Source organism: Mchenga conophoros, linkage group LG4 (genome assembly GCF_057382185.1).
Source record: "Mchenga conophoros isolate Kocher_MC1m ecotype Shallow Benthic linkage group LG4, M_conophoros_male_GT1.1, whole genome shotgun sequence".
In the NCBI taxonomy this organism is placed as follows: Eukaryota; Metazoa; Chordata; class Actinopteri; order Cichliformes; family Cichlidae; genus Mchenga; species Mchenga conophoros.
Window position 1 is genome coordinate 26,724,007 of NC_140529.1, and position 11,582 is coordinate 26,735,588.

Below are 11,582 nucleotides of genomic sequence, written 5' to 3' on the forward strand. Positions count from 1 at the left end.
TGTCTATACTCTCTTAAAACACTCTTGTATGTGTCATGAGATTTCGTCATGTGACCCATCAGATTTCATAGAGCCAGGGACTATTATCTTGTGGTGCTTTCCACCAATAAGAATGTCAAAACTATGAAATGGGTATTGACTTTCTTAGCTGCTCATTAACGCAAGGAAAAGTAACAGTAAGTCAAACAAATAACCACTTGTTATCACCAAGGCATACAGAAGTCCAAACCAGGTGCCACTGTTGCCAGCTAAGAGGAGGAAACTGTGGCTACAATTTTCATGCAAATTGAACAATAGACGATTGTCTCAATTTCTGCTGTAGCACTCCGATACTAGGTTAGAATATGGCATAAACAGCATGAAAGTATGGATTCATCTTGCCTCCTGTCAAGGAGGTGGCGGCGTAATGGTATACAGGATCATTTCTTGGCACACTTTGGGTCCCTTAGTACCCACTGCCACGAAGCTGAAATGATCTCAAACTGGTTTCCTGAACATGACAAAGAGTTCACTGTACTCAAATGGCCTGCGCAGTCACCTGATCGCAATCTCAATAGGGCATCTTTGGAACGTGCTGGAAGGAGAGATTTTCACCATTGAAGTGAAACCGACAAATCTCCAGCCAGCATGTAATGGTATCATGTCAATGTGGACCAGAAACTAAAGATAGTTTCCAGCACTGTGTTGAATATTCCATGAATAAGGCAGTTCTGGCAAAAGAAACCCCAACCCAGTACTTGAAAGCTGTACCTAATAATGTGCCTGATGACTGTATATCGTCCCAAATTCTAAATATGAACATCCTCACAATTTAGTAGTGTTGTGCAGATAAACAGAGGTCCAGCTACTAGCTAATCTCATAAATATGTCAAAGAGGAAAATCGATTAATAACGTTGTCGCCAGACTGCAGGTGAATCATTCAGCCACTTGGTGGCAACAAAGGAACACTTGGGTTTAGCAGATCTGGTAAATATGTGGATATAATCACAATAAAGAAACCCTAAAAATGATTTTTAGTTCATGGTGAAAGTTAAATGTCTTTATTTCTCTTATTTTTAGAAGTATGCAATAACATCTTTTTTGCTAAACACCCAAAGACACAGTACAACTACACATTTGCACACATCTGTAGACATCTGTAATTAGCATATCATAGTGACAGTGTGGTTTAACTAATCTAATACACACATGCAGAGGTTTTTATCAGTCATTGCAGCTGACATGTACCCTAAGATTTAGCTTTAAATAAATGTAGTTTGGTTTTAAGAGCAGCTCTTAATGCACATCAGTTATGCCAGAAATCAAAATGGTTAACTTCACATTTATAATTTAACATTATTAGAGTCATCATAACAAGGTATCCAAGGCCACCAATGAAATAGATCCAGAAAAAAGTCTTGTCCAACATGTCGGCAAACTTGTGTTGTCTCTCCTTTTCCGCTTCCTTGGTCTCATGAGTTTCCAAGTATTTGGCCACTTTTCTGAGTATTCGACTGTTCTCTGAGCCATTCGGCTGGATGGTGCTAATGTCAGCTTTAGTTTCTGGAGGGATTGAAATCATAGTTAGAATAAGTTATGCCATTATTACTAAAAAAAAAATCAAGCCTCAATAAACATCAAGACACCTCATACATAGTAACAATTTACAGTTTCAATATTTGCAGGATTTGCTCTACAGTCAAGTCTTCCTCACCCTCATCCTCATTTTGTTCCTTGTTTTCTGTAATTTTGGGGGCTGATCCTTTGGACCAACAGCAGAAAACCAGTTGGCCTTCTAGGGATAGCCTAGTAGTTAGCATGGACACCAGCATGCTCACAACCAAGAAGATCAGGCAAATACAGAAGTGGGGTCCTGCAGCACAAACAAATTAGTCAGGTTTTTTATTTAACACCCAGTGTGAGGCCATGTATACGGTTTGTTTGTGCACATGTTTCTCTTGTAACATGACTCACGGATTATTGGGCTGCATTCACTGTCTCCAGGGAGCTGGCTATTTAGGATATTGATAAACAGGGTGAAGCTGAGCACCAGGGTGACCTTGAAAGCATTGCGTCCTCCACCTCGCAGTGGCAGAGCAAAGCTGACTATATCAACAAAGAGGATCAAATAACTGGGCAGCATCAATGTTAAGAACGGGTTGGTAGGTTTGAGTTTTAGTTCCACCTTAGGAGTATAACAGAAAACATAGCAGAAGGAAATAAAGTAAGTGGCTTTTCATTTTTGAAAGAATCTTTGTAACACTTGACATTTTTTTACACCTACAAATTTCCCACGTGTGGGACTAATAAAGGTTATCTTATCTTATCTTATCTTATCTTATGTATATAAATGTTAGCCAGTGTTCAATTTAAAGATGAAAAGGACGTTATCTAAGGATGCAGCAGTTAATAAGATAAGTCCTTTCTTTGCTCGTCCTAGCTGTTGAAAAAATGTTGGGTCACCATCATATGTGACAAGAGAACCAGCAAATCCCCCCCCCCCCCCCCCCCCCACGAAAGAAAGTGGGTCTATGTACAGCCAGATTCTTTCATTTTTGGACAGTGACACAATTTGTCACTGCAGTAAAGGCCCCGAAACAAACCTTGTTGACACTGGCTATGTCTTCTAAACTTCAGGAATTCAAAAAACACAATGATAATCATTTAATTTATTTTTAGTCTAATTCGTTTTTAACTGCTGGAAGGGGGGGGGGGTGTATAAAAATGAATTTAACTCTTAAACAGTCACTGCAGTACCCTTAGTTACAAATGGCAGGCCTGGGTGAACTTACCTGGATGTAATTGCGGTCATCTCGTTTTTTCTGAAGTATTGCAGCCATCGTTTGCCAGTCTCCGTGACTATTATCACTTAGTCTCACTTCACCAAACACCAGTGTTGTACCACATTCTGAATAAAATTAAGTCTGCTTTGAGATTGCTTATTTTAAAATAGAGTCATAAAGATAATTTCTTTTCAGTAATCGAGTGACTTCTTAGCAATATTGTAAGACACAAATTAAAAGCAGTAAAACTGGTAGCAAAGACCTGCAATGAATTAAGTTATATTGAAGAACTGCAGTTACCCTGCTTTTTTCCATGTTACACTTTTATGATCGTTGATCATAAACGGTGATCAGCGGTGTTGTTATGAGATTATCGTACTGTTAAAATTATTACAATTCCATTCAAATGGTAATGCATAAATTTTACATTTCAACTTATACAAATGGCCAAAAAAGTACGCGAAAACGAGACATTATAAAACACATCTCAGAAATGATCACATATGTAGTATATTAGTGAATTGCTGAGCTTACTGTCAGTGTCCCAGGCTTGTACTGCAACAGGACACACATCATAAGCGAAGGGATAGTTGAACAGGTTAACTTCACAGTTCACTTCTGCATTTATGATCAGATCGTCCTTCACTGTGCCGTTACTGTACACCAGCACATTAGCAGAGCCATGCTTCAGAGTTGATGTCATTCTACACAGAAGAGATAAGTGATGTCTCAGAAGAATTTTAGCCATTGTTTGAACTGGCTTAGTGATGGCTCTTGGATGAAACTACTTACGCGTTTGTTACAAGGAGCTCTGGAGTCCAGATTTTGTCTACTGGCAGAATTACTTCATCAAACTTGTACACCGATGTGTCCCACGCCAACTCAGGATCTTCCCATTCCTGTGTTTTCAAATCAAAATTTATTTTTTTCAAAATAATGTTTTGGGGTTTGTTTGTTTTTTTTACTTTTTTAAAAAGTATTTTGAAGCTTACGATCGAGGCTTGTAGAAGAATTAGTAGATGGAGTTGCTTTGTGTTCTGTTGAAAACAAATTAGGTAACAAAGAACTGTCATACAGAAAAGTCACCAAAGAGGTGTAAATGGAGAAATGAAAATATATATATTAGCTCCACTACAAAAAGTTAATACTTACAACTTCCAGAGTCTGGTACTCTAATTTTGGCACTCGGACTTCGTGAGTGCAGCTATCGTTCTGTGGCTGCGACAACAGATTTTTATCTATCAACACGTTACTCAGACATCGGCGACTTGTGCAGTTGGATGAATGCACATGTTCTAAAATTGGAGAAAGTTTGAACATAAGTTTGAATACTTTTTACAACACTTTTTCACTGTTCTGCTCCCTCTTACAATATATTTTGTAGGATAAGCTTTGACAAAAGTAAGGTGCACTTACCTACAGTTATTACACTCAGTAAGAACATAGTCCTCACTAAATTGTGGGAAAGAAATTTCAGCATTTCTGTAGTCTCTAAACCGGACTTTATATCCAACTAAAAACTACAAATTGACCGACCAGTTGTGTGCAACTTTTTACCATAACTGTCCTATCGTCCTTGTTTAGGTTCAGCCCAACATGTCACTTTTATAACCCAGCTATGTCGTGTAACCTCTTAGAGTGTGCACGCTTCAAGACACTGACGCACAATAGCCTTTAGGAACACAATAACATGGTTATTTACAGAGGGTTCAGTGTGTTCGTGAGTGATCCTGTGTAAACAGAGAGCACATTTATTTCCAGTGTATTTTTACCTACTGACAGATACAGGTAGCTCCAGCTGCTTTTTGTTATTAGAGCTATGCTAATCTGCCTAACAATGGGCTGTGTATGTCATACATAAGAGTGAACTGAAGCAACCAGTAATACAGACAGTAATGCTGAATGAGGCTGGTCTGCCAGCCATAGATTCAGAACAAAGATCTGAGACATCTGTGGCTTAAGTTAAGTTGAAAAAAGGCGTGACCATTGAGCAAACATCTAGTTTCGACAGCTGCATGATGAAGTCACTCAGAAGCTTATTAAGTTACATAATGCTCAGTCGAAATTCTGCATTGAGCTGGTACAATACATATTTTTTCATATGTAAAGACATATTGTTGCTGTACCCTATAGGCAGTATAATTATGGATTATTAACAATGCGAAAATAAACAGATCTCTCTGTCTTTCAAACTGCTGTGCCTCTGCGTGTTGATTTTAATTAAGGCCATCCTTAAATTTCGAATTGTACAGCAATTATGTCATATTATGTTAATGAAAATTTGAATTAATATGCATTTGGATTACATAGTTGTAATATAAAGAAAATAGTTATAATAGTTCCAGTAAACTAAAATTTCTAAAAAAAAAAAACAAACAAAAAAACAAATTTGGCCTCAGTAATATTTTATGTGCTGGAAAGCATGTGCTACTGTACATTTAACTCCTTGCATGCTTGACACATGATTTAACAACATCTCTTAAATTAAACCCTTCTTGCCTCTTTTTCCAGCTCAAAACACCATCTTCTTTTTTAATCAAAGCTTTCTCTTAAAAACTCTGTAGATTGTCTTTAATCTGATTGTTTCCTTACCACTTTTTCGTGGTGGATCACTACAGCATCACTCCTAATCCATAGCAGTCACATACCTTTCAGTCACAGACACATAGTCTACATCAGTGGTCCCCAATCCCAGTCCATGAGTCCCGTTGTCCCTGCAGGTTTTAGATGCGTCCTTGATCCATCACAGCTGATTTAAATGGATAAATTAGTTCCTCAACATGTCTTGAAGTTCTCCAAAGGCCTGGTAATGACCTAATCATTTGATTCAGGTGTGTTGACCCAGGATGAGATCTAAAACCTGCAGGACACCGGCCCTCGTGGACTGGGATTGGGGACCCCTGGTCTACATGCTTTCTAATAGTCTTGAAAATAAAGTGAATTAATCTTGGCCCATCACTTGCATGGCCCTTTAATTCTAATCTTAATTCAGGTATGTCATAATGTGTAGCCTTGCAGACATTGAATTATGTATTCAATATTGAATATATTGAATCCTACTTGTTATTAATCTCTGGCTGTCTTCCACAGTATGTCTTTTGTCCAGTCTTCCTTCTCTCACCCCACCTGGTCGTGGCAGATGGCCCCGCCCCTCCCCGAGCCTGGTTCTGCTGGAGGTTTCTTCCTGTTAAAAGTGAGTTTTTCCTTCCCACTGTCACCATAGGGGGTCATATGATTGTCGTGTTTTTCTCAGTATGTATTATTGTAGGGTCTACCTTACAATATAGAGCACCTTGAGGAGACTGTTGTTGTGATTTTGGCACTGTATTAAAAAACATGAATTGAATTGACAGTCAGTATGAGCTTATTTTATTGGTTATCTGATCAAAATCTTCTTTTAACTAGTTTACATTTTTACTTTTACCTCTTATTTATTTACAGTTTCTCCCTCCACACTGTGCAGGGCCATACAGGCCTATAAAGACATGTATGGCCCTGCACAGTGTGGAGGGAGAAACTGTAAATAAATCAATAAACCAATCAATACACCCTTGTGTAACCTTCATATTTTTGTGTTATCAGTCATGTAGTTAAATAGATATACTATTTCCTGTCTGTTTTCACTTATTCAATATAAAGCTGCTGCTTGCAAGTGACACACTGATGAACTTCCCTTCCAGGTTATCTCTCAGAGGAATGTCTCTTATCTCTGTCTTCACACATTACTTTAGAAAACCAGCTTCGTGAATCAGGCAGGTTTTGAAATGGAGGGACGATCATGTTCTATTTTTGAAAGCACAAGAAGTTTGTTTTGCTGTTGCTGACCTTGTTGCAGCTAAATTTGCTCTTATGACTGCAGTAAAAGTGGTTTGAAACGTAGTGTGTACTTTCGGTTCACCTGTGATCTTCCTTGTCTTATCAGAGCTAAATTGGGGACAATTGAGACAAAGAAAATCTGTGTGCCAATGACAAAGCCTTTACATGACTGAGCAAAGGTTAACTTCTTTTCTAATAAAGCACATAATTTTAACATGAAAAGGCTTTAAGGCTTTGTCGTAAGGAACTTCTAAAATATTCCATAGGTCATAAATTCTTGTATCCAATAAGGGTTCAAGGAGACATGCTAGCAGTGATATCGCAAAAAAATGGGACTTTGCCTCAGGACCAGGCCGGCCCCCTACAATGTCACACTTTGCAGCCAACTAAATGTGAAGGTTACCACAACTTGAGCAACACATCGTCTTATGCTTGGTGGAATTGATGGACTTGTGACACCTGACGTACTCTGATCTACTCTGCAAGTAAGTTGAACATGTTTGTGCTTTGCAATGGGTTTATTAAAGGGGTACCTAATGTGTAAGACAGCGTTTTTAATCGAATGATCATATTTTCTAATAAAAGAATTAACTTTGTGAGCTACAAAAAAAACGCTAATAGAAAAAAAGTGCATAGTTTCTTTTACTTAATAATTGATAATATTTAAAAGACAAGAGGCTACGTTTATAAAAGTAAAGCTCACAAAACTCACAGAAAACAAAAGAGACATTCAGTTATAATAAGTGGATCCTAAATAATCTTTTATTATTATTATTACTCTAAAAACAAGGAACTAATTTGGAAAGACATTTAAAAACAAGCGATAGTGATATATACATTGTAAACTGCAATGAGTTAACAGCATACTGGATCTGTGTCATTTCAACTGTCTTGTAGAATTCCTCGAGGGTGGGAGTGGTCTCAGTTTTCTTAGACCTGACTGTCCTTGTCATTTGACATTCAGGGAACAGACTGATTGTTGCAGCAAATATGAGTCTAGCATTCCCCTACTTGTAATCCAAATACCTTTGCACTTGTTTTCCTGTTTTTTTCTGTGCATTAATTTAACATATACCAAAATGCAGACATCACCTTGACATAGTTTTCCATGGAAGACTTAGTAAAAAGTAGAAATAAGACAGTTCATCTTTTGGGCTGACATTTATTAAACTGTCATGAACACTGATTTGAAGATGATGTTGATTGACACAACTGTACAAACATTAACATTATTTGGTTTCATAATTAAACCACAGGAGATGTAAGATTAGACCTATTGAGTAGCCATTTATCTCGAGAGCAGATAAACAACAGCACGCAGCTCATTCAAATAAGTAATAAAAACACTCACTGGAAGGACATAGCTTATTGATCTGTGACTAAGATCCTGAAGAACAAAACTGGTAACAAGCTTAAAGCGGTGCCTTTGATTGTCAGGTGTCATTTATGATATCAATAACACCCGAAGTAGGCGTGTGTGCTGCAGACAAAAAGTGATAAAACCGTCTTGGCTTTGCCTTATTTTATGTGTTACTAGGTGTGATTAAAGTTTGACATCTGAGGTAACATTTGGAGGTGAAAACTGTTAGAGGTTGTTGGTGAGTAATTATTTACCCTTTCGATAACAAACACAGATTAATAACTACACCGCACTAAGGTCAAGATTTTTGCTTAATTAACCGAGACAAACCGAGACTTAAGTTCTTAGGATTCGAGTGAAAAGTTACAGTAGCTGGCCTTAACTTTTTATGACTTTAATTTCTCAGAAGTCATTTGCACTCTGTTATCAAAACACTGGTCACTGCTCCCTGCTGGCCATTGTCACATCTGGAAGACAGCAAACTTGGCTAAAATTCAAAACTAAAGAGATTAGCCGAAGTGATTAAAAAGAGGTTTTTCACTGAGGAAAATAGGTTTTCCCATAGCTTGAGTTAATCTTGTTGGATGGTCGGGGCCTAATCTATATAAAGCAACAAAGTCTGTAACAGTGAGTAATTTAGCAAGCAAAATGTGTTAAAGTAAAGAAAAATGCACAAACAATACAGTAAAGGACGTATCATTATGAAAGAATTATGTCAGGCACTCAAACAGAATATTAAGCTTGACAGGATAAAAAAAATACACACTGCGTAACATCTAACAATTCTGATCATTAACAGTTGAAAATTGAAATTGAAAAAAAAATTGATCCAACTAAGTTAATGCAATATTCTTCTTACTTAAATAACGGTTAAGTACAATAGGATCAGAAAACTAGTGTTTATGGAAGCTTGTTGAAATGCCATGAAATTGACATAGATCTGCCTGGTAACTGTTTTTTGGGCTTTTTTTTCCACTGGTAGAAACATACATGTTTGTTCTTTTTACCGTAAAACAAAGCTGGTGTTTTGTCCAAGACAAAAACAACATAAGAGGAAGAAAATGGCATACTTACAATATAACAGAGGAACATGCCGTGCTTACATAAGTCTGTGTAATTGCCCTAATAACAATTTGGTATCAATATGATAAAAATGGTTTTGGACCTGGATTATATCTGACCTCTCTTAATGTCTTATATAACTCTTTCTATGCAATTGATGGCTAAACTTAAACATTAATGTGTGCGTGCAAGTTACAATGCTCGGCTTGTGGTTTGATCATTCCCTGAACGATGACTGATTTATTAATTTTTTTCACATATCTGTACTAATGAGTCTGACCAGGGGCGACCACAGCGCTATTTTTTTATGCCTAACTGTAGATTTATTAACTGGCTTATTTTCAGTGCTGGTAATTTAACAGAACTGAAAAGAAAAATTCCTATTCACAATTGCACTTTTTTATAATGTGGCCATATAAGTGCTTATTGAAAGCTTTGTAATGGAACTTTTTAGTTAATCATCAGCCAACAAGAAGCAGGTGATCACGAGGTCTATTTTTTCACACCTGCTCATTTTCTGCTAATAGCCAAAGGCACAGAGTGACCGTGGCTGCTAAAACATGAAGGTTTTGAGTCTGCATCTACATTTTAGTCACATGTAATGAGTGAATGAATACATGACACGTTATTCAAGGTAAACTAAAAACTTGATATTTTAGTCTGCATTTTCATGTCATCTCTGTCTTTCTGCAGGAGACTGAACTTTAGATTTAATCAAGATGAGCACAGAAAGAAGTGAGCAGGTCATTGATACCTGCTGCACCACAGTCCACACGCTGGGCAGGCAAAATGCAAAGAAGGAAAAGAGTCTCCGTTACATGCAAAAAGATGGCAAATTCCCTGTGATGTTTCAACAGGCCCCTGGAGACTGGACCACATATTGGATCGACATCTTCACCAGTCTTGTAGAGATCCGCTGGAGAATGATGTTCCTTATTTTCTCCCTTAATAATATTGTGTCTTGGCTTCTTTTTGGTCTGTGTTATTGGTTAATTGCCCATGTAAATGGAGACAGTGATAATGCAGATGACGATCTCTGTGTTTCAAATGTGCGCGACTTCACTGGGGCATTTTTGTTCTCAATGGAGACCGGGGCGACTATTGGTTACGGCTACAGGCATGTAACCGAAAACTCTATTGTAGCTATCATTGTGGTGACGATTCAAACTGTGTTTAGCTGTCTTCTTGACACAGTTGTCATTGGCGTTGTTGTAGCTAAGATGGCATCTGCTCGTAAGAGAGCCCAGACGGTGGGTTTCAGCAGATGCGCGGTGGTCAACTTACGAGACAGGGTTCTGTGTCTGTCATGGCGCCTCGGGGACTTCAGAGGTAATCACATCCTGGAGGGGGTCGTCAGGGTCCAGTTAATCCGCTATGTAAAACAGCCAGTGGGGTCACTTGTAATCACTTACCAGGACTTAGATATAGAGGAACGGGAGATTGTCCTCGCCACACCTACCACTATTATTCACAAGCTAGAGCCTGGCAGTCCCCTGTACAACATGGGTCCTGATAACCTGCAGGACAATCGCTTTGAGCTGGTAGTTTCTTTCACCTACACAGGGGACTCCACAGGAATACTCCACCAAACACGTGCTTCCTACACATCAGCAGACATCCGCTGGGGCCAGCGTTTCCAGGACGTGCTGAAAATGGGCAAGAAACACTACAAGGTGGACTTCAGTCTTTTTCATGTGACCACATGGGTGCCGGTGCCTTTCCTCAGTGCAGAGGAATACAACAGGAGGGGACGTCCTGCAGATGGCACCACACTTATACCAATAGGGAAGAGAAACAGACACATTGCTCAGGTGAATCTTAACATCAATGAGGAGATGATCCTGCAAACATTTTTGTAGATGAAATGACAAAAGAAATCAAAATGAAATTAAAATGCAACTTTCACTGTTCCCATAAAGATTATGTGATAAGGTGAGCTTTTGTAAATATGTTTATAGCCAATGTAAAATCATATAATACAGCATTCAGAAATTCATGTTTGCTTCTGCCATGTAAAATGAAAGTGTAAGTGAAATAAACTGGAAAAATCTTCTCTTTGGTCATTTTAAAATGGGTTTTATTTCTAATTGCATGATAAAAATAGTACCAGTCATAAAAACTACTTTGAGTCCTGTGTATGTAATTACCTTTGTAGCTCTTTACCTCCCCCTTGTGTTCACCCACTCAATATTCCTGCAGTCCTAGAGATTTTTGTGCAGGTCAGAGATACAGTCATATCGTTCTCGCACAGTCACTTTATTTACTTTAGACTTAAACACCGATTAACAAACACCTTACCTTACCACCTTACCTACATTGTATTCCTGTGACCAGCGTCATGCATGTTTGTTGCTTGGTTCCAGTTTCACCGTGAAGTTTTAAAAGTGATGTACACTGAGTGTCCCAGTCTGCCAAAAAGTACATTAATAAATAAACTATAAATAAATAAGAACGATATAACCTCTTTTTGGACTAGAAACCTTAAACAGGCGCTGCAGCTTTCCATTGGTTGTCACTGCCACAGGGGCGGGGATATGCGCACGTGTTTTTTTATAGTCTGTCTTTTCAACCACAAATATCT

The 11,582-nt window shown here is 38.2% G+C and overlaps 2 protein-coding genes across 4 annotated transcripts; one reads left to right on the forward strand and one right to left on the reverse strand.

Annotated features, from left to right (window-relative positions):
* Positions 1-1,095: 1,095 nt before the first annotated feature.
* LOC146576231 (ligand-gated cation channel ZACN-like) lies at positions 1,096-4,320 on the reverse strand. Of its 2 annotated transcripts, XM_085272647.1 has the most exons (9): positions 4,180-4,320; positions 3,916-4,058; positions 3,756-3,800; positions 3,556-3,662; positions 3,298-3,467; positions 2,773-2,888; positions 1,955-2,165; positions 1,695-1,853; positions 1,096-1,543 (listed from the first exon to the last, which is right to left on the reverse strand). In XM_085272647.1, the coding sequence occupies exons 1-9, from the start codon at positions 4,241-4,243 to the stop codon at positions 1,287-1,289; spliced, it is 1,272 nt and encodes a 423-aa protein (XP_085128773.1). In that variant the 5' UTR covers positions 4,244-4,320; the 3' UTR covers positions 1,096-1,286. The 2 variants fall into 2 exon arrangements, with proteins under 2 accessions (XP_085128773.1, XP_085128772.1); XM_085272646.1 differs by having other exon boundaries at positions 3,556-3,800.
* Positions 4,321-6,965: 2,645 nt separating this feature from the next.
* Positions 6,966-11,096, forward strand: LOC146576232 (inward rectifier potassium channel 16-like). Of its 2 annotated transcripts, none has more exons than XM_085271333.1 (2): positions 6,966-7,064; positions 9,859-11,096. In XM_085271333.1, the coding sequence occupies exon 2, from the start codon at positions 9,925-9,927 to the stop codon at positions 10,858-10,860; it is 936 nt and encodes a 311-aa protein (XP_085127459.1). In that variant the 5' UTR covers positions 6,966-7,064; positions 9,859-9,924; the 3' UTR covers positions 10,861-11,096. The 2 variants fall into 2 exon arrangements, with proteins under 2 accessions (XP_085127459.1, XP_085127458.1); XM_085271332.1 differs by having other exon boundaries at positions 6,984-7,064; positions 9,695-11,096.
* Positions 11,097-11,582: the final 486 nt, after the last annotated feature.

What these genes read in the sequence shown, in the direction of transcription:
- LOC146576231 (XM_085272646.1), bottom strand. Translation starts at nt 4,243, where the DNA reads ATGCTGAAATTTCTTTCCCACAATTTAGTGAGGACTATGTTCTTACTG. An exon ending in ACTGAGTGTAATAACTGTAG is followed by an intron (nt 4,059 to 4,179) that starts GTAAGTGCACCT and finishes CTCCAATTTTAG; the next exon opens with AACATGTGCATTCATCCAAC. An exon ending in GGAACAAAATGAGGATGAGG is followed by an intron (nt 1,544 to 1,694) that starts GTGAGGAAGACT and finishes CAATCCCTCCAG; the next exon opens with AAACTAAAGCTGACATTAGC.
- LOC146576232 (XM_085271332.1), top strand. Translation starts at nt 9,721, where the DNA reads ATGAGCACAGAAAGAAGTGAGCAGGTCATTGATACCTGCTGCACCACA.